At 26.3% G+C, this 23,147-nt stretch overlaps 1 protein-coding gene across 3 annotated transcripts in view; it reads right to left on the bottom strand.

Moving 5' to 3' along the window:
* Positions 1–20,189, bottom strand: part of LOC111034650 (pancreatic lipase-related protein 2-like) — a 32,082-nt gene extending 11,893 nt beyond the window's left edge. Inside the window, exons 1-3 of one of the 3 annotated variants that reach the window (XM_022315955.1) lie at positions 20,043–20,189; positions 19,478–19,533; positions 9,139–9,271 (exon numbers count right to left, since the gene is read on the bottom strand). In XM_022315955.1, the coding sequence (XP_022171647.1) occupies positions 9,139–9,271; positions 19,478–19,508 (164 nt within the window). In that variant the 5' untranslated portion in view covers positions 19,509–19,533; positions 20,043–20,189. Of the gene's footprint in view, positions 1–9,138; positions 9,272–18,664; positions 18,789–19,477; positions 19,534–19,809; positions 19,844–20,042 lie in introns of those variants that run through there. The other 2 variants (XM_022315954.1, XM_022315956.1) reach the window with 2 other exon arrangements.
* Between the last annotated feature and the right edge of the window lie 2,958 nt (positions 20,190–23,147).

The following is a 23,147-nucleotide window of genomic DNA, read 5'->3' as shown; positions in this document are numbered from 1 at the left end:
TATTGATAAATTATTATGTAAGCATAAACGTATATTTATAAATACTTATAGATGCCGGTCTTACAACAGTTAGAAAATAGTATTTATACCTACATAACTTAAATTTACTTAAATTATTATTGTATTATTTGTATTATAACATTAGTACTCAGAATTATTTTTATTACTGTACTGATTTAGCTGTTATAATTTTATTGACACTCCGAGTTAATTTAATTTGTTATACACAATATATAACTATCAAAATAAATAATAAACGTTGTTAATAAATAATAATATATTATGAAAAAAAAAAAAATAGAAATAGTTTTTCTATAGCAGAAAAGAATAATATTATAATGATCATTTTTCCTTTTTTTCCTTCTATTATATTTTAATATTATTAATAATTAGTACCGTACTTCTTGTTTTTTAAAATATTAGTTGTAGTAGTAGTATAGACTATTATATATATAGAGTTTTAATTTAATTTTCTAAAAAATATAACTTATTTTTTTATAAATTATTGTAATTTATCAAAATAAATATTTTATATGTTTAATATTATTGTGTAGGTATATTATTAAATGTGAAATAATATAATATCACATTGTACATCATGGAAATTCGGTATAATTACTTAATAATTAAATACTTCAGAGAATATAATATTATTAAATTAGAGCAGTGTTATACTATTCGTGTTGAGTCACTATCCGGTTTTACTAACCATACTACAATATATATTATTACATTATTATGTTAGTATTTTGTGGCATTGCCACGGGGTATATCCAAGTGAGATAGATTTCGAGTGGTGTACGTACGTAACTGAACTACAAGGGACAATTGTTAAAACGCAAAGTGTGTCTAACGAATGGTTGAATATGTTAATTGTGAAAATTTTATACAGTACACAGTATGTAGTTTAATGTTTGTTTGTTTGCTCTATTTAACTTTGATAATAGTAGGTAGGTATATACAAAAATATTTTGATGGGCAGGGTGCTGAATCCATGTTTCCATATATAATAAATTTGTATACAATCTGTTAACTCCAATGAAATAGTTATTGGTTACCCAAGAAATGTATTTATCTTATGTTACACAGAGGTTAAAGTGGGGGGAGGAGACGCAAGAGGAGTCAGTCCCCCTACCTCTGACCGCGGTTGAAATGCGTTCCCTTTAACAAATTAGGATTTTATACATTAGACATTATGCATACAATTATATATGGAACGCTTAAGACTATATGGAGACATTAGTTCCATCTGGAATTTTTTACCACTTTAAACCCTGATATTACATAGTGTAATTAATTGTATCCACCTTTTGAAGAAAAGAACATTGGTTGAAGAACGGCTAAAAAAGACGATGTCCTATTTTCATACGTGTGACTATTGGTGTTGATGGCCCAAACGTTCTGACACCCCCTCTCATTTTTTAGAACTTTTAAGTTTTAAGTATACTTAAAGACATTATTTTTTAATAATTAGGCTTTTACGCTGCAGTAGCTTGTGCATGTAATATAAACCTTTTTTTCAAATAAAGAACTACCGTTTTTTTACTGTACATTGTCAATCTGATATTTTTTTTTGAAAATGTTGACAAATTTAAACCGAAATTATACCGAGTATTTTCTAAGTTATTAAACTTTATTGATTAAGTATTAACGATTATAAAGTTCTTAATAGAGGTTTTGCATAAAATATAAAATAAATGTAATATTTATTATATTACTTATAGTCTACAATTTTTACAAATTATCAAACTGTAATAAATTAATACTAATTAATAGTTACCAATTACTATCATTTTTAAACCCCCATTACTTTCATATCCTTTGAATAAGTTATATAGATTTTATCAACTCACAATCTACTCTCTTGAATTTTGATTTAAACCCATAAACATTTTCTAAAAAATTACTTTTTCACAATATATTTTAACAAAAAGAGTGGTTATAGTTTAAGTATACAAAGTTTTTCTTGCCACACACATATTCTTAAATTGCATAAAAAATTAAGTACCCATTTGAAAATAAAGTCCTTAAGTATACTTCAAAGTTCTGAAAAACAGAATTTGAGTATATTCGTTATTCAAGGAAAAATGGGGGCAAGCATTATGTACTTGGTGAATCACTTTGATACATAGCAGTTAAAACATTTTTAATATTACATTTTATAAATTGACGATCAAGAAGTTTTCATAAGCTCAATAGCCTCATAATCCTTTAGAATTCTATCTGCTTAGTTTTTAATAAAATAAAAATAGATATCCTGCATTTTCACACGTCAAGGAATTTTTGTTTTCAAACAGTGATTACCGGATGAGTTATGCTCGATCTTGCTCTAAAATCACTATACCTTTCAACACAAAACATTGTAATGCTATTCCTTAACAGCATCGATCTTAATAGCTGTTAATCTTATGTCACCGTTTCTACCTTAGGCTTTATTGTTTTGCGCAGTGGTATTTGAAAGGATAGAAAAGCACAGGTGCTCTCCTTATTTCCTTCCGCAATTGCATTAGGTCAGCCATGTCATTCAATTAGTTTTAATCGCATCTATGTATTCGCAATGTTTTTTTTTTAGCTTATAACTATTATAGTCGTATGTGTCTAGTTGTGTAATATTGTTGAATTGAAATTGAAATGATTGAATATTGTATTTTACCAGTAACTTTTGAAACACAAATCAACAAGAGAATCTTTTAAAATTATATTAAAATAGTTTTATATTTTAATTGTTGTTAATTTGTAATTAATATAATATAGGTAACCAAGAGTTTATTTAAGCCAAGAGTTAGTTTTTATGGCATTTTAAACTCAACGGGCTCAAATGACTTAAGTAGATTAAATTTTAATAGCACGGGTAAGCTTAAGTTTTTAGTTAGGAATTTATTGTTTAAGTATGTACCTATATAATATAATGTGCCTATATTGTTTTCATTATATTCTACCTAGTTATTTATATTATAATGTAGAGTTGTATATTCTGTAATATTTATTTAATCTTCGTGCGTATGAATTTGAACAACAATAAATTAGATCTATATAAATAATAGAGTGCCTGATTGAAATTCATATAAAACAATCATTTTCACTTTTATTATATAACTACACGTCAAATCAAAATAAACGTCATAAACTACATAATAGTGACACGATACAGATTTGAATGAAAAGCCCTAAATCAGTCATATCAGTATAAACCTGGATATTGTATAATTAACTTATATTAATTTAACATAATCATAAATTACTCAATTAGGTACAACAATATCTAAAATCAACATAATGAATCCCTGTTTAATTAAAATATAGTTAGAGTCACTACTTAATGGTAGAGGCGTCATCTTTTAAAGCTAAACGAATATTGTATTTTAATCAAATTTTAAATTTTTTATATTATAATTCTCTTGTTTCGTTTGGAATACATTTGAAAGTAATTTATTCAATATTTGATACCTTATCACAATGTTTTATTTACATAATATTATATTCATATATTATATTATGTATATATTATTGTTGTTTTAACTAGGTTTGCCAACATTGAGTCAAAAGTATACACACAGTTTATTAAATACGCATACGACTAAAATAAAATACATTCATAGCTTCACTCAAAATGTAAAATGAAATTACCTACATCAGCGTTTCTTAAACTTTTTTATCCGTGGAACCCTTTTTTATGTGCACTTTCACCGTGGACCCCCAACTTTTTTTAGCTGTTTTTTATTGAGCTCTTAACAATAAATTATTACAGCTCGACAATTAGAACCACTACATTGTTTCAATACTTTCAATGCGTCATTTTATGTAAGGAATGTTTGCAATAAAAGTTATAATTATGTGCCAAAATTTAAAATTTTGAATAAAAACCACAAGTTTCGGGGAACCCTGAAGTGACCCCCGCAGAACCCTAGGGTTCCACGGAACACAGTTTAAGAAACGCTGACCTACATAAATAATACGCTAAAATGTTTTACTTATTTTTACCCCGAGAAATTGTATAATTGTTTATTTATTATTACTTAGGTGTTTTAATAAGTAAAAATTAATATTACCAGATAAGAATATGCAAAATAAAATAGTTTCTTATTTATATGATTATGTTCTTTACACAGTTTCGGAAAAATTAAGCTAAGATTTCGGCTAAAAGTTGACTCGTATATACCTACATAGAAATTATTATTGAAGGAGACCCGTCATCGTTTGTAAGCTCCAGTGTCTGCTTCCTGCACTTGACCCGGAATAAAATCTACGTAAGTTTCTTTCTTTTGAAAGGAAAGTTGTTTTATGGAGTAAAAAACCCACTTCGAGTAGAGAAAAAAAATGCGAGAAAAAGGGAGAGAATAAAACGAAGAAAGGGATCATTGAGAGCGTTTCATTTCCCTAACACGACGGGAAACCCGTGGCCACGTTTATCTTTGACAAATCATGGACGTGCGAGGAGAACAGAATCGAGGAGAAACAAAAAAAAGGGGTAAGCGGCGTGCCCCTGGATTTATTTGCCACTTTGTGTTTATTCCTCTTTCGGCTCTCTATATATTGCGTTCTCTTTCTTTGGCACATTATTCAGAGAGCGTACAACAACACACACCGATATGTGTGGCATGTAGGTAGGTATAATAACAAAAACGTTCTAACCTGTGAGCACATAGGCATGAATCGGGTTAGGTTAGTCGGGAACGGGCAAGAGGGTAGTAAAATTTATATGGAAATGACCCTATGTTGCCTCGGGCGATATGGATAAAGACGGCCGGGGGAGCTGGTTCATACGTGTAGTACATTATTAATTCGATTCAAATTATGGTTTTTTGTCTGTATTTTGATTTTGCGAATTTCATCAACACGCGTATACCCCAACGCAAAGGAGTAATAATAGTATTATAATACATAATTTGTCAAACAACCACTTGTGTTTGAGTTGTTGGTTTTTAGTTTACGAACATTGAAATGATATATTTTTTACATTACTTGTGCGCTTATTTCCATTTACCAGCTCGGTTAGATTATACACATATCATGCACAAGACATCACGGTATGCTCTAATAGCATGTTAAACATTTTATTTTCGAAATTTCATATTATCTTTGAGATATCTTTTTTTTGTGGTATCAACGGCATTGCCGAGACTGCTTGAGCATTACCTACTTCTTTAAAATGTCTAGAAGCATTTATTTCACATAATGATATACAATATAGGTACCTACTATTTTTTCTTCTTAGTTTTAATGAATGACAACCTATAATTGTGGTGATGTTTTAAAATAATAATAAAATACAAATATTTAAACGTAAGTAATATAATTTAAACTTTTCGTTATATGGTCTCCGATTGATATGACAAGATAATTAATTATTTATCCACAGGAATGTATTATACCAATATAATTTTCTCGGTTATTATGGAGACGAATGTATTATTTTACTATATTAAAACAGTACCTAATATGTTAATAATTTTTACACAACTAAACTGCCGTTGAGAGTTATTTGGAGACCAAAGGCTACGTTTGAGACGGGGAGGGGGTGTAGAGTGTCCTTTGGGGACCCTATTTTTTAATATGGCTCGGCGCACAAGTTACAAAATCCAAGAAATTTCCTTGATAGGTATGGTCTGAAGTTAAATCATTAATTTCATAATATATTTAATCATAATTTATAAATAAATTTGGTCGTATAGATGACATAATAAAACAAATTGCTTATAAGTAGGTAATGAAGAAATCCACTTCTTTCAACTTGCTTTTTTTCTAACTTTTAGCTTTGCTAATTTCTTAGTTATTGTACTGCTTATTAATTATGATTTACCTATTATATATACAAATATTGAAGTATAAAATATAATTGCAAAATACGAATTTTAGTTTACTTCAAACATATTATTCAATCATTTATTTTGAGATAATGGAAATTAAATTTTATGTACCTATAATTTGAAAAATTGTCTCCATATACCCCCTCCCCCTTCCTTTTTCGTGGATCAGCGCCTGTGAGTATAAAGGTATGGTAAAGTGAGTTAGTGTGTGTTCGAGTTGCTAGCAATTCATAAACTGATTTACTATTTTACTCGTCTACACGGTGTTCTGCGTATTCGACAATTCAGTGCTTTTACGGGAGAAAAGTTGTGTAGGTAGTAAGGATACCTACGTCAATAAAGATAGAAGTAGTGAACAGGAAAACCAATTTTCGGGATATTTTTCTTTCTTAACGAGACATCTGTTAAGCCCAACATACATAATGTATATCGTTATTCGTTTGTGTTTCATTGCGTATTGTATCAGCTGTACTACATTATTATGCGATGGTGCTGTATAAATTAATAAATTGTTAATATTGTGTTACATAAATATAACTAACACATGTACACAATAGAAAGTGTTTTTTTTATCGATTATAGACGGATGTGAATCAGAATTGTGTGGTCTATTACTAAAAAAAAATTATATTTGAATAAATAATGTATCTACTTACACTGTTTGTATATTATTTATAAAATTATTTTTGTTTAATCCAAGCAAATAGATAGGTATTACTGTATTAGGTGTAGATATTTTTATTCGTCACTAGCTATAATAAGTAACAATATATATATATATAATATATAGTTATGAATAATATCATGTTAGATATTTTGTAATCTTGTTTGATTGTTATCAAAATTTGATATAAATTTGTATGTTTCATACCGATTATAATAAAAAATATTACGTTAGTCAAACAACTGTTTATAATAAACAAATAAGAGTTAAAGAAAATTTAATTTACTATAAATAATATTGTACATATATTTTTATATAAAACAATTACAACTAGAAACTATGAAAGATTTTAAAGAACCATGGTTATTTGAACAAAAATTTGTTTTTGAACTTTAGGGGCTGGGGGCAAGGGTTAAACTTAACCGATCGACATGAAATTTTGTATACTTAATTTGTACATATATTTCAACCAATTTAGGGGGTAAGACTAAAAAAAAAATTATATCTATATGACGAAGTGCCACCCTAAATTATATATATATATATATAAATAGGATTATATAGGAAATATATAATATTTATGCTTTATGCATACCTATGTAATACATAAGCTCATTAATACATATTACATATAACAGTTGGTAGACCTTAGTCTTGTTTCATAATACAATATCAATGATAGCAAATTATATTATTCGCTAGAAATGTAGAAAAGAAACATTAGTTATGCGATGTCTTACAAACAGTAATAGTATAATGGTATTTACGTGATTATAACATTATATATTATTACTAGCTGTATAAGCTGTATATAGCATAACCCTACTGCACCCTGGAAAAAATGAAAAATATATAATACAGCTCTAAATAGGTGTATCATGTATCTTGGTGACTTTAGTTTAGACTTTAGACCATATGGGCCACCCTCAAATTACGGGTTGAACTTAGGGCTTGGTGTATTTTTCACATGGTTCAAACTACCCCCTAAACTTTTCTGATGTCTCTACAATAATCTCCGAGATTTTTCTCAAAATCAATTTAGTAGTTTTTGAGCAATTTTAATCGAGGTCATGTAAACGTGCAGATGATATGATACCTTTTACCTTATCTACCCGAGTATTCAATTGAAACCATTTATAATCGAAAAAAAATGTCTACTAATTTTACTATTACTAATTACTATTATAATCTAAAACCAATAGCAACCATCTATAAACGAAAAAAATTTCGATTTTCAACGTGAATCTCAAAATTCTTGTGTGAGCATATTTTTTAAGTCAAGTAAGTGTCAAGTTTGGAAAATCCTTTCTTAGTATACCTTTTTATGGTGGTACAAAGATACCTTTAAAATTTCAAGTCTCTAGCTAAATGGTTTAGGCTCTACGTTGATCAGTCAATCAGTTAGGAATTTAGGATACGTTCGATTAAATATAATATATTATTGATGTCATACACTCATGATATATATTTTTATTGTTCAAAACAAGTTTAAATGTCACTAATTTTAGATATATAATGTACATAAACTATCAAGTGTCAAATGCTCACTGAAATAATATTTGTTTTGTGTTGTACTTTATTACATATTTACTAAACTTTTAATGTTTTCAATATCGATAATATGCTGTAAAATATAATTATAAACGACCTATAATTTTATACTTCAGCGGCAGTTATTATTTTATAAATCTGTTTTTTATGTTTCTACTTTTGTGTTATAACCTCTCTACACTATAAAGTAAATAGAAAACACAGATTTTCAGTAGAAAATTGTTTTTTATTTATTATTATAGTGAAAATTAATAGCTTCACCAAACCGCTATGATAACGAAAATTCCATGGTATGAGTTCCGTGTACTTGATGTCGTAAATCAAAATGAATTATTTCCGTAAAAAAGCAAAAAGGATAGAAATTGGAAAGTAGGAGGTAGATTTTTTTTACAGACTACTTTTATTGTAGAGTATTTCCTGTAGTTGTTTAAAATAAATTATAAAATTCGAAGATTAAAATCTTATTTTATAAATGTTCTCATGGGTTAACAAAACATAATATTATATTGGTTAGATTTAAACATTAAATTAAGTATAAGTGAAATAATTGTATTATATCGTTGTTGTTTTTTTTTATTTTCTAAATTTGATTGATAAGTATATTGAAAGAAATCACCTATACTATTTATGTTCATTTATATGTAAGCAATTAGAGGCCCTTTTTAAAACCTATACAAATGTCTTTATATTTAATATTAGCTTTTAACAAAAAACAAAAAAACATTAACTATTGAAAACATTGTAATTTATGCAATTAAAATTTCAATAATATAAATTAAATAACATTCAAATATAATAAAATATTTTAAATTCATTTATAACCTTTTTCTACGCCAGGAATTTAAACTTTATGTCAAGCTAATTGTCTAAGCAAAAGTACATTTTTTTTTTGCTGAAAACATATTATGTTAAACATTTACTGTTTGTATAGTAAACCAATGTTCATACATATTTTAAACACTTAAGTATAGATAATATTGTAATTTTCACCTGCAGGTAAATAATTTAAATATTGCATTTAATTTTACAAGATAAATATAATTTTAATTTAATTTGTGTCTCACTTGTAAGAACACAATAATATAATCTTATGTAAGTTACAAAAATTTATTTTACCTTGTATATAAGTGGAAAGTTATATTTGGGTTTGGACACTTTGATGGTGGTTCTATACAACTTTCAAACATTTTGAAGCCTGGCAAATCTCTTAAATCACCTTTGCCTGATACTAGGAAACTCAGAATCCATACTGAAACATACATATTAAATATCCTTAAATAGTTAGAAGTAAACATAACTTATAATAATATAGATAATACATATTTATAACTTCTAGATAATATACTGATTTTTTAATTTGGGGTTAGAACTTAAAATATTATAAACGTTATAGTGGTGATATGATGGAGACAATTTTCTTTTCACCACTATCTTCTGATATAAATTATGTGGTGCAATTTATTTCGAAATTAATTCTTTAATAGTTTAATGTATTTTAGCTACCATCGTCATCAATGAGACATCACATCCTTATATTCTTATGATAATTTAAATGGTAATAAATTATTATGGTATTATGATGTATTTATTAATTTGTTGCATAATACTTAATGTATAATATAATATTTATAGTTCAAAACATTTAGTTGTTTGACAAAGATCGCAGTGATTAAGCCATCATTCTATATCTACTTTGAATTATTACTGAGGATTATAGTATAAGGTAACATAGTTATTAATAATCTCACTTTATCTAATTTAAACTCGGAACACGAGAGCGTGACTACTAATTATAGTGGGACGAAAAAAAATATTGGAAGATTATAAAACAAATCCTTTTTTTATACATTATAAATGATTAAATATTTTAAATAATTAATTTTTTTCATTAACTAAGTATTTTTAAATTATTAAACTGTTAAAAAAAAAAATAATTATAATAATGAAGATTTTTATTATAATATGTCATATTAATTTGTCTTTGTTGTGCTCCCATAATATTATATTTTACTCTTATTTGCTTAACAAATGTATGAAAACATACAACTCAGACAAGATAAGATAATAATTTTGAAAAAGAATATTAGTTTATTTGAAATAGTCCAATGATTTAATTCGTCCCAACGAATAGTTATTTGAATGCATACAGTTAGTTATACATAGTTGCTAATATAATATACTGAACAACTTTCAATTCAAAATTAAATTTTACTTCTTGATTCTATGTTTTATTTTTAATTTTAAAACTAAAATTATAAACATACTCCCGAGTCCCGTGTATTATATGTCTGTATTATTATTTATTTCTTATAAGTTTTTATGGACATTTACTCAAGAGTCAAGACATATATAATTTATGTAAGAACTATGATGTACCTACCTACAATTAACTATATTACTCAATTACATCATTTGAGACTTAAACGTAAGAGTTTAGTATAACTACTGTTTTAGTTTACGAACATAGGTACCTACGTATACATTTAATTATTATAGTTTTTAGTGTTAAACGTTTTAAAAGTTAAATATTTTTAGAGTGTGATACTTAAGAATTTAAGTTTATTTGAAGCTACGATGCGGTTTTATTTGAAGAAAAACTTTTTAAAAAGTGTTTTGTGCGAGGGTATAACATTATTGCACTATAGCTACTTTGAATTAATTAAATAATTGCGTTTGCGTAGATGCATTTGGTATAATTATATTTTAATGGTCAAATTACTGAAATTATAATATGTACTACACACCTTTTGGTGTAAAAAGTATTGTGCTTAAGATCATATACCAAATAGCTTACAGTGTTGTTTTAATATGCGAAAACGTTGTAATAAGAATAACAAATACAATACAAAATATTAAAAAATCTCAATGGTGTATGATTCAAGGTATCCATTTTAAGCAGCTTATTTTGCAGTCCACTTGGTAAAAGTATACAGACGATATCAAACCAGTACAACCTCGTAAGAATATGGAATTGGTGAGTGGCGACCCAACCAAATTGTTACAAAACTTAGTGAACATGATGAAAATTATTGTTTAAGACCGTTAAATACTAGAACATATTTTCATCAATAGTGTTATGAACTACAGTGCGTAACTATAGTGTATAGTACTCGCTGTCTTGTCACTATTTTTCGAACAAATTTTGATTTTGAAGTTTTTCTACCGGTTTTATTCCACTGGCGCTCGTTAAAAAGCTGTGCTCTAAATATATTATTATAAACGATGTGTTGCTGGGGTGCTGCCTACAGACCCGAGTATACGTATATAACAACGACCTATTGCAGTGGACGCAAATATTATTACGTAACTCGAAACAAACGCAGTGGTTACACATCACTACTTAATTTATAATAACATCGTGTATAATAAGTGTGTGTGTGTGTGTGTGTGTGTGTGTGTGTGTTTGTTTTATGAGTTCCTCTATTATAAACACCTCAAAAAAATGCATAATATTTACACGAGCTTATTCCCGTGTACACGTTACTGCGACACAACCGTGGTAGTCGGTAGGTAACCTATGCATGTGTACTATTTTATATTACATTATTACATACATAGCTATCACGACGAGAACACCCGACCGAACGTCCTTCGGGACGCCTGCAGTCCAAACTTTAGTGCGTCCCCACAGCGTACATAGAGAGGTATATACAACTAGGTAGGTACTATCTTTTCTCCATTAAGTAATGCTCTGTGATAAAAACCACTTAAATTAAGTAGTCGTAGGATTATTTAATAAACCACTCGTCTCAATTGTTAATTATTATTATATTGTTGTAATAATTATAAATCTATGCAAACGATTGATTTTGCGCTGTTTTGTTCACAAGTCATAAACGATTTCAGCATTATAAATTGTAGGATGCAGTAATATTGTTGTACTTGTACATCGATTTTTAATTTGATTTGCATCTGTACTCTATGCCCAGGAAGTTTAAAATTTAAATAAATATTTACAAATAAAATATTTTTTAAACATACTTGTACCGTGACATTTACTAAATTGATCAGTTAAAATTATAATAAATTCATTTGAAATCTAACATTATTGAGTGGTTTTTATCATAGCAAGACGCGATTAACTAAAAAAAATATGTTTAGCAATTATCATCAATCACGAGTCATGACAATTATAACAGTATTGTATTGTAGTATAGTACTATAGTATCAATTATAGGTAATTATAGAAATTGTTCACATTTATATACTTTACTATAATGATAATTTATAATAAGTAATTATGAAGTTACAATTCTATGTATATTATTGTATTACCTAATTAATTAGATGTTCTCATTTTATGCACATGATAAGTTATTGTTAATATTACCAAATATAATATAATTTCATTTATGTTCAAACTCCTAACATATAAAAGTATTATTATTTATTAACGCGTACGGCGTACAATTTATACACCACAACGATATTTGGTGATGATTTCAGTAATTAGAATCAATACAATATTACAATATATTATATTTAGGTATGTAAATGATTAATTAAATAACAATTAATTCGAAAGACGATCAGGGCGTTTAAATAACCCAAGAGCTTTGTTGCAAATTAACTCATACAATTGCAGGAAATACAACTCCATACATACCAATTACAGGAAATAATCATGCCTTCATTATTGTTTAATCATACCAATATGGATTTTTTAGATTCTTATGATTTTCTTAAAATCACTTGTAGAAAATTTGAAATGTTCGTAATTAATGTAACGTATAATATATGTAATAATAATATAATATGTTGCACATATTACCGTAACATTTACAACGGTAAATATATATTTTTGAGATGAATATTTTGTTATTTTCAATAACTATGCTCAAAGACTTGAAGTACCGACTAAAATTACGTTTAAGGTTAAACGAAAAGAGTAAAAGTGATTCTATTTCAACTTCAAAAAAGTTTAACATTCTTATATCGTTATATCCTTGATAAAACAATTTCCAAATACTTTTTATTTGAAATTTTTTGAAATTAAAAGTTAAGCTTTTGTTTTATCTCATTTTTCTCTGAAATTCCACGATTTTGGTTGATGTGGATTGTGTTTCTAAGCGAATAATCGAATGAATCTTTTCAATACCTGTATAGAATACATTATTGATTGGTTTAAGATTCAAATCGGATTAATCGTAATTTTTTGTAGACTTTTTGGCTTAAAGAAGACAAATAATAAGCAAATAAGTTTTATACTATAAATCACTAGTTAGTTATAAGTTGTACGTGCACGTATTTCTGAACGGTTAACACGTATTCTAATTTATTTTACAAATAGCAATGCAAATAAAAACCAGTATATCATAATGGTAATTTGTACTGTTCATGATTTTATTAGTATCATATAGTTTCATATAGTTACGAGACGCATTGCAGTGTATAAACCATTTCCGGCTATAAAATATGAAATAAAATATTTTCAAGCTAGGAAAAATTGTTAAATTCTAATTTGTTTGTATCAAAAATTGACTACTGATATCAGCAAATTGTTTTAAAATAAGAATATAGACAATCATGAAAAGGTAATTTTTGGGTTCTTTTGGATTCATGGTATTAAATAAGTGGTTTCTCACAAATATTAATTTAATTAATCAAAGGGATTACCCTATATCCTAAACCACCTACGGAATGGGTTAAATCTAGGCTTTAAAGTGTCAAAAGATTCTGTGGTGATTACTGGTTTATTGCAGGATGATATACTGTTTTGTGGTTTTGCGTTTTGTCTAATTTATGTGTTATAAGAGAATAGATCGTTAAAGACTTCTTAAAAAGATTAAAACAAATACAAAGAAGACTTCAATCTTTGGCCATGTGAAAATAAAAGATTTACTTTAACGACTTAAGTCTTTTGGAATAATTCAATAATAAATTAGAATTTAGTTGTATTTCGCCTATGATTTAATTAGTAAATCATCTCTTATGACCTATTTGATGTGCTTGAAAATATAGTTGCTACTTTATAATTGTAGTATAATATAGTATTTATTCAGTGTAAATCACTAATTCTATACGATTTATACAATAATTATATATGTGTTATTGATATTATTTTGGGATTCTTGTAATAGTTGAACACATAATTGAAGAATGATGATTGCAGCCTTTTTTCTTTAAAACCTGATATATTATTTTATTTTTTGAAGTTTGATATCTTATTATAATATTAGCTCTATTATATTTTTCTTAGAATATAAAATGAATAACAATTATTTTTAATATTAAACCGCCCCAGAAATAGAAATAAGATAAATTGCAAATTTAACTTTAAAAATAATTGAAAAACGTAGGAAATTAATGATGTTAGAAATGTTTGTAATTTTTTCAATGATAGGTACATACTGCCATATGTTTTTTGAATATTCATATTTGTTTTAATATAGACTATGTTTGACTAGGTTCATAATAATTACAAGAACTGCTAAAAATATAAATTTATTTTTGGTATGATTCTGAGACTGTGTTAATTAAAGTTACTGTACCTAGACCATTGTACATTTAGAATAATTTAATTAAAGATACTGATGAACATTGTGAGTAAATATTAAAATTATTCTAGACCTTTTATTCTATTATAGTACGTCATGCTGAGTATGTGTACAATATTACTATACATGTAATGCAGTTAAAATGTAAACAGGAAAACAAATGGATTTGTCTGTACTTCACTGGGTCACTGACGGTTGAAGTGCAGGCGCCATTCGTACGCGATTCCGAGTCATTGAGCAAAATTCATTTTTTCCAGTTCCCCCATAGGCACTATAATATCCCATCCCATACGGAATGGCTGATAGTAAACCCATAAATTACGTTAATTTGTCTGACCAGTAATAGGGGCCCGTCTAATAGTATTTGCATTTAATATTGTTAAGATTGTCACACGTCCTTATCGCCCTCACGCTATCGCTTTTTTACGGGTTTCCAATACACTAGTGAAGAAGCGAATAGATAATCAAATAATAATATTAACAACGAAAAAAAAAAAAACAAGATCCGGCCAGGGTCCCAATTACAGTAATCACAAAGTTCACACTCTTGTTAATTTCTAAAAGGTTGTACTTATAGGAATTGAATATATCTTTCATTTTGAACTACACTGGTGTGAAAAGAAAATGACTTTCTTATTTGTATGCGCATTGAATATTTTTATAATTGTGTTCAAAATAATTTTATTTTTGTATTTGTAAAAAACCGAATTTTTTGGGGTCAAGTTTATCAGCAATATCAGAGTTTAAGGAGTGCCTTTAATAACATCACATAATATGATTTTAAGGTGTTTTTTTTGTGATAAAATTGAAATTATTTTGTTTAAAAAATGTATGCCATGTATATTCCAGCATAGAAAATAAGAAATAAGAAATAATTACTTTTGTAACTTATCAAAACGATAATATTTAACATTTATTTCAGAGTAATTATTCATAATGAATGTAATTACTAATTATACATATTTAAAATGGCTTCTCTTATTCGTGCACCTATGCTAATTAAGACTACATAATTGTTTTGTTTTAACATAGTTAATTAGAAGCGTTGAAATAATGTTAATCGTATCTAAATAATACGAAATGAATGCACTCATGTAAATTGCAAGCGCATAATAATTATTTATTCCTTTTCACTATAATTTTTTGTGAATTCTTAATGTATTGTACGGGACAACTGAACAAACAAAACATACAACCTTAAGTTGGATTAAGTCTCATACAACTTAATAAACAAAAACAAATCTTTGAAATTGTATGTCTTTAATAAACTGTGAAAATAATGCCTATTAATTTTTTTTTTGTATTGGTTGATGATTTCGTAATACTTAATAACAATATGTATAATGTATATTCATGTGCGAAAGACAAGTTCTCTGACAAAATATTCACATCAATATCAAAATGATTGTTATTAATATTTTTTATAGACACAGTTGTCATCTACCTACATTTTAATATTAATTGTTTGTTTTGCAGTCTAATAATTTGTAAACAATTATTATGAGCTGATAATGTACATAACACATGGGCATACATTTTATTTTAGTCAACTGTACAGTTTTAATTTATTCTAATTTTAGTACCTTTCATCATTTTTTGTTTGGAGATATGTTTTGTGTTTTTAATAAAATGAACATTTAACTGATCTAAAAGACGCGTGTGTATAAATTATGCAGAATACAATTTACTAGTAAAGTTGCACCTTGCTCATGTAGAATACAACTATTTCAAAGATTTAGGTTTAATGACCTTGTTCAAAATTGTATTTTAAATAATATATTTTATATATATAGTTTATTTTAATTTCAAATATTCTATCGATTAATCTTTATTAAACATTTGGTTATATTTGTTGAAATATAGTAAGATTTATCATATTTAAGGGTTCACTATGGAATATTATTAACTATTATTTATTATACTCAGTAATACATTGTATTCCGTGGATTCAGAGAGTGTCAATAAATGAAATATAATATATTTTATATTAAAAAATCTACAAGTAGGTCTTTAATTTCTATTCTAATCTATAGATGTATATTTTTAATTTGAATTGACTGATTTTTTTTTTGTTATTAAGATTAGAATTATTTATAATGTTTATATTAAAGTGGGATATCTAAAACATTTTTACAAAATGTCTTGAAACTATGTATTTGATATTATTATTATTTAAGTATTTAAAAGTTTTAAAAATAGAATATCACACTCAATCGATATTATAATTCCAGTTATATTTCGTTGATTTGACTAAAAAACTATATGTTTACTAAAATAATTTTAATGTATTCATTATTATTGATAACACGTCTCACATTCTCTTTTATATTTATGTACAAATATATAAATAATTTTAAATCAAGGTAATACTTGAATAAACTTATGAATTACATTTAAATATGTTTATACCTACTGTTAAATTGAATTTCAATTTTAAATTCGTATGTTTTTATTTTATTTTATTAATGAGATATTAGGTAAAATGAAATAAAATCGTATACTGAAAGTCTAATGATATTATGTTTGAAATTAATGTTTTAACTTTAAAGTACAATAGATGGATTAAATTTCAGACCCAAAAACTTACTATTTTGAATTACTATTTTTTTGAAAAAAAAAAAAAAAAATACGGTTAAGTTAATATTGGTACCTATTGTAAGTTAAATTATAATTAATATACATAAGCTATTTATTAATTCATGTATCTGTACTCTGTACTCACTACTCTACATATATATATATATATATGAATTAGGAACTAAAACAGTATTTATAATAACTAGAACTCCTAGGTAAACAGTAATAACTAATTATAATAAAAGGATAAGGTATAGCTACAAATAATACAGCAATTTGATGTTGTTCAATGTCAAACTTTTGTTAAGATACGAAATCTTATTCATAAATACAATTAATTAACAATATATAATAATATGGTATGGATCATTATATAGTAATTATATTATATGGTATAGTTATTGGTTTTAAGTATACAATATTAATTATGTACTTATAATTAATATTCTAATAATAGTACAACATTTAAAATTTAAATGTATGCGAATATCACTCAATATAAGCTTGATCATGATAAACAAACGCTATTTTAACAAATAAATTATTCGCAGCTTTCAATATTGATATAATATTTTCTTGAATTGATGTTTAAATAAATGTATATACAAATAGTGTTGTTCAGTTTTTAGTTTTTAGTTTGTATTCTTTTGTTTATTTAAAATAAAGTAATATCGGTATGGTGTGATTGGAAATATTACAAAAAAAAAAACGTATAAACGTAAACTTATCATACGTAGAAAATCGTTAAGAGAAAGTATCACATTTAAAATTATGTAATATTGTAATTGTAAATATAGTGTAACGATAACTGTTGTGTAAGTTTTTACAAATCCTGAAAATAAATAATTGAGAACATTGTATGCTGCATTATATTATACGTTTGTCTATTTTAAATAAAATATTTGGTTATTTGTCTAATCGCTTTACAAAATAAGTAGTTAAGGATTTAAAAAATGCATAGTTTATTCAGTGATTTCCTAAAAGTTTTTGTATCCGCTGTCATACACAGTAATATGATCGTTTTATAGCTTTATCCACGGTTAAGATTATTTGAGGCTTAAATAATATAAGTCCGTTGGTTTAATGAAGTCATTTACATAATTTATTATTTGAAAACCATTTTGAAAAACGAAAAGATTCAATGTCATAAGTCATAACACTGTGTATATTTTTCAGTGTGATAATCGGTATTTTTTAATCCTTGGATTTTCATACATTTAAACGGATTTAAATGGTCTAAACAAATATGAAAACATCATTATCACAATTTATTATTTAATAAACTATTTATAAAGCTTATCTTTAACTTTTATTTTTAGTTATTTTAATAAGAATTAATAATAATAACCTAAGAATGAATTCAGAAATCAAAAATCAAAATATGACTTATTATTGATTTACTTATAATATTGAAACGGTGTTTAAAAAAAAAACTTGTTTCGCAATATTAATGATAATTGATTATTACTAACTAAAAATGTTTGAAAAAAATTAATTTTTAATGAAAACAAAGTTAAAAAATATTGTTTACAATTTAGTTATGTTTAGTATATAATATTGGTACTCACAGTAAATTAATATAATCATTTTATCAGCTTTCTCTGACTTTAAATGAAAAATCCTTCGAGTAAAATTTTTAAAACACGGCTTTATGTAGGTGTGAATAAACTTAAACTAATCCAGTATATAGGTACTGCATGATACAATTGCACCTCGCTCATTTAGTATAGTTGCTATCACATTGCAAGCATTGTTTGCGGTGATAATAAGACACGTTTTTTTTTTTTTTTTTTGTCACGGTTGTATTATAGTTTATAGTCGTTTCTAGGTCATTAGAATATTTGGACCTCAAAATTGATAATTCGCCGATTTTATTTTTTGACTAATGGAAATAGGGCTTTAAAAATGTACTACAGTAATTAACTTATGATATTAAAATATGTTTTCCTTATTTCAAAGGTTTTTCAAAGGTATTCTTAAGTCGTTTTTTTTTATTGAAATAAATTATTAATTAGTTACAGCTCACTTCACCAAGTAATTAAAAGTGATTTATTAATTAATCATTGTATTATAATACGGAATGTTGTTTTCATTCGTTAAGTAAACTTCTTAGGTATGTATTATATACAAAATTAAAAATTGACGAAAATATATTTTTAATATTATATATAATTATGTTATTTATCTTAAGCTATTATACTTAAATCAATTAAATTTAAAAAAAATAAAACTATAATTATCATGACTTAGGTAGTGAAATTATAGATGGTACATTTAACTACCAACTAAGTTTATGGCAAAAGAGATGATATTGATATAAGTTATTAACTATTATGATGATAATTATGATTATGAATTTAAAGTATATAAAGATTTCTTACTGGTAATAGCAACGTCTTTAGGCATCATCATACTCACGAGTAATATATATATTAACCTAAAAATAATAATAAAATTAGTTTAATGTAGTATACTGTATTTATTATATATTTATTGTATATTATTAGTGTTAAAGTCTAGAAGCCGAAAGAACTATAACATTATTACTAAATCTAAATCACTTTTATACTTTTATTTATATTATTGTATGTATTAACGAGAGTTCTAAAAATTATCCTAATTAATATATTAAGACGATTTTAAATTGAAAACACGTTCATTCACATAATGCATTTATTTTAATAAGCCTGACCCAATATTTTTGTATACGTACAGAGTATATAGTATTTTAGTTTTGATGAGATTTGGATAGATGTATGAATAATTGTATTAAATAACACTATTAAAATCCACAGTCAATAATTTTTTTTTTGCCATAAAAAATAAAGTTAATTAACTAAACACTAATTAGATATTAATCACTATTTTCAATATTAGTTTTAGTTAGTGTGTTTAGTTTGTTATTTAATATTCATAATTTATTATTATACAGTTTGAAATACCTACTTTAAAAATACACACCAGAATACCAGTTTATTGACGACTTATAATTAAAATAAAGTAAAAGTCTGCATTAGGTAATTCCACAATAAACACGGTTTAGTATGAATTGAATATTGACGATATATATATTTTCTAAGTGTTAATGGGTCAATAAAATAGATGTTAGATGCAGTTGACCAACTGTATAAAGTTTAATATAATGGCTTTAGTAAATATAAAAGCAACAAGTAAAACATGTGTAGACAATTATTCACTAGGTATGTAATAGTTATTATTTGAACAATGTCATACTTATCACATTGAATTATTAAACTTAATTTGTCCAAGTGCTTCACAAATGACATATATGATGTGTGTAATAATAATTTTAAAAAATCGTTAGTATTTAATACTATGCCAGCTTAGAGTTTAGAGCTCCAGCTACTATTTTATACTAGGCAGGAAATTAATAATAATGTAGGTATATTTTGGGTTGATGCTATTACGGATCATGGAAGTTTTATAGTTAGTTTAGTTTAGATTTTATTATTTATATACATTTTAACAAGTTGAGAAAAATGTGGGTTCTAACATGATTTTAGATTTTTCAGATACGTAAGACTCGTAAGAGTATTTTAGTTTAATAAAAGCAATTAAAAAATTAGAGGTAGCACGTGTTTTTACTTTAAAATCGAATGTATTTCAAGTGTTTATATGTGCAACACTTTCTATTACTTTATGAACTTTGATCGCCTAGAAATGTTGAGTAATGTGAGAATTAGAATACGATTAATTTTGGATTTTTTTCCATACACAATACATCGAATGAATTCAATAATTGTGCATATTATATTAAACTTCACTTTTCATTAGACTACACATTGAATTCAGAGTAGATATGCGCATGAATGGCGAAAATGTATTAACTTTGACGACGGGTGACATAATTTTTAGAATCTATCCTTTTTCATGAATGGCAATTATGAGTAAGTGGAGAAGCATGAATTACTTAAAGTTAACCGACCGAGATGATGTGGCTGTTTTAGTGACTCGATTTGTGGGTACAAAAACACTTCTCACAGCGAAGGCGGCTATATTGTCATCAATGAACGATAGATTATGATGTTTAATCGGATTTAACAGTATTATGACCACGTGGTTTATGGTTACCTATCCTCAAGGACTAGCAGGAAATAAAAATAAAACCTAAACATATCTGCTTGAGTTAACAATGCAATTTAATTGAGTATCCGGTATCCGATATAAACCAGGAAGCGTATCAAATCGAAACCGTAAAAATCATAAAATGGTCACTTTCAGAATTATAATAGGAAAGCACAAGTGTACTAGGATTATGGATAAGTATATAGTTCATAAACAAGCACCCTTAGTCACAATTATTATTTCAATAACACACGGTCCTAACCAATCACAACATCAGAATCAGCCTGACGACTTGCATATAAAACTGGTACATATTATAATACACACCTGTGTTAGCGGTTGATATTATTAAACTATTCGAAATTGCACCTGATCATACAATGCTTTTTCAAAACTTTCGTGAATCATCCAGATTAGTCGATGCCGCTAGTCTTATACAAGTGCGACTATTTCATACAAATATGTCTGGTTTGTCACACACGTTGGTACATTCAAAGCCGGTCATCAAGTATATTAACCACACGATCGTCATTAAAACAGTAGGTATTCAAACCAGAGATATCGCGAGTATTATAATTCGGCGGGGGCTTAAGACTCAATGCTAACCTACAAAATATGGAAAAAAAATAAAGTAAGAAAATATCAAAAACAACAACTACTAGGTACCTATTAGGAGTGAAAAATGTTCTTTTATTTGTGGGATCGAGAATAATATAAAAAATAACATAAGATTATAAAAGTTAGGGATGAGAATTTGTAGAATCAAAGTTTTCAAAGGCGAAGGTCTTTTGAAGATAGGACAAATAGAGATGGTTAACTCGAGTGATAAATAAATTCTTAAGAACATTTTCGTTTTCGATTTCTTTTCATTTTTGTTTTGTTATAACGATTAAAAATCGGATGACATATAAGCACCTGCTTGGTGCTCTAAATAAAATAAATCTATAAAAGTTTTTCAGCGCATTATATTTATTTTCTCTCTTTGACACACACGCAACATATCAATGTTGTTAGCTCTAATATTTGACTAGTGAATTGACTTATTATACAATAAGTAAGAACATTATTTAAATCCTTTCATAAGGCCGTAAAGGCATTTCAATTTTATAGCAAATTTTGAAAATTGTACAACTGTAAAATATCACAAATTTACATCGTATTATACCTCGCTTATTAGAATAATATATGAACAAAATAAAATATTAATAAAATGGACGATTTAGATTTTAAATGATTGATTTAACTCACGATACGTGTTGTAAATGTGTACAGAGAACCTGCGATGGATAGATACCTGCTAACCTGCGTGATGAATAAATTTAAATATATATATATATATATTAGGAAATAGGTATACTTATGTAATATAAATTATGATGAGTAAAGATAACTTTACTGTTCATACTGTAAACCAATGTAGGTAGGTACTCGCCTACATTTGAAATTGAAATACGAAACTGTTATGGTTATAATATTTTTTCTACTCCGACAGGAAAAATATTCTGGATAGAGAATGTTACTGTTTTTCATTTATTTATTGAATTTGAATTCTTTATGTTTCGTTTTAGAATTTGTTTTTATTTGCTTGCGAAACGTACACCATTAAAGTATAATATTATGACAGATGTCGAAACCTTAAATTTTAAAGGTAAAAAAAGATTTTTTTTACTAAATCCAGATGCTGAAAATTAATTTTTGACAGACTTCATGACTTCAAAGACGTATTCAATTACGTTTGACGTTAACAAAATATATTATGTTCTAATTTTAAGACTGAAAAAAATGTATACTTGAAGATTATTAGTTTTATTTAATTGTTAAAATAATACTATTAAGTGAATCGATAAAATTACCGTACTAAGAGTGTTATAATAATTATGTCTTGCAGCAGATTATAACAACTTGTTGGATTTCTCAGTCATTCGGCATTTTGAAAATCTGTTAAGTCGTTGTCGCAAGATACCT

This window comes from Myzus persicae, unplaced genomic scaffold (assembly GCF_001856785.1).
Source record: "Myzus persicae strain clone G006 unplaced genomic scaffold, MPER_G0061.0, whole genome shotgun sequence".
NCBI lineage: Eukaryota > Metazoa > Arthropoda > Insecta > Hemiptera > Aphididae > Myzus > Myzus persicae.
The sequence above is the reverse complement of the archived record's forward strand: the minus strand, read 5'-3'. Positions and strand labels throughout refer to the sequence as shown.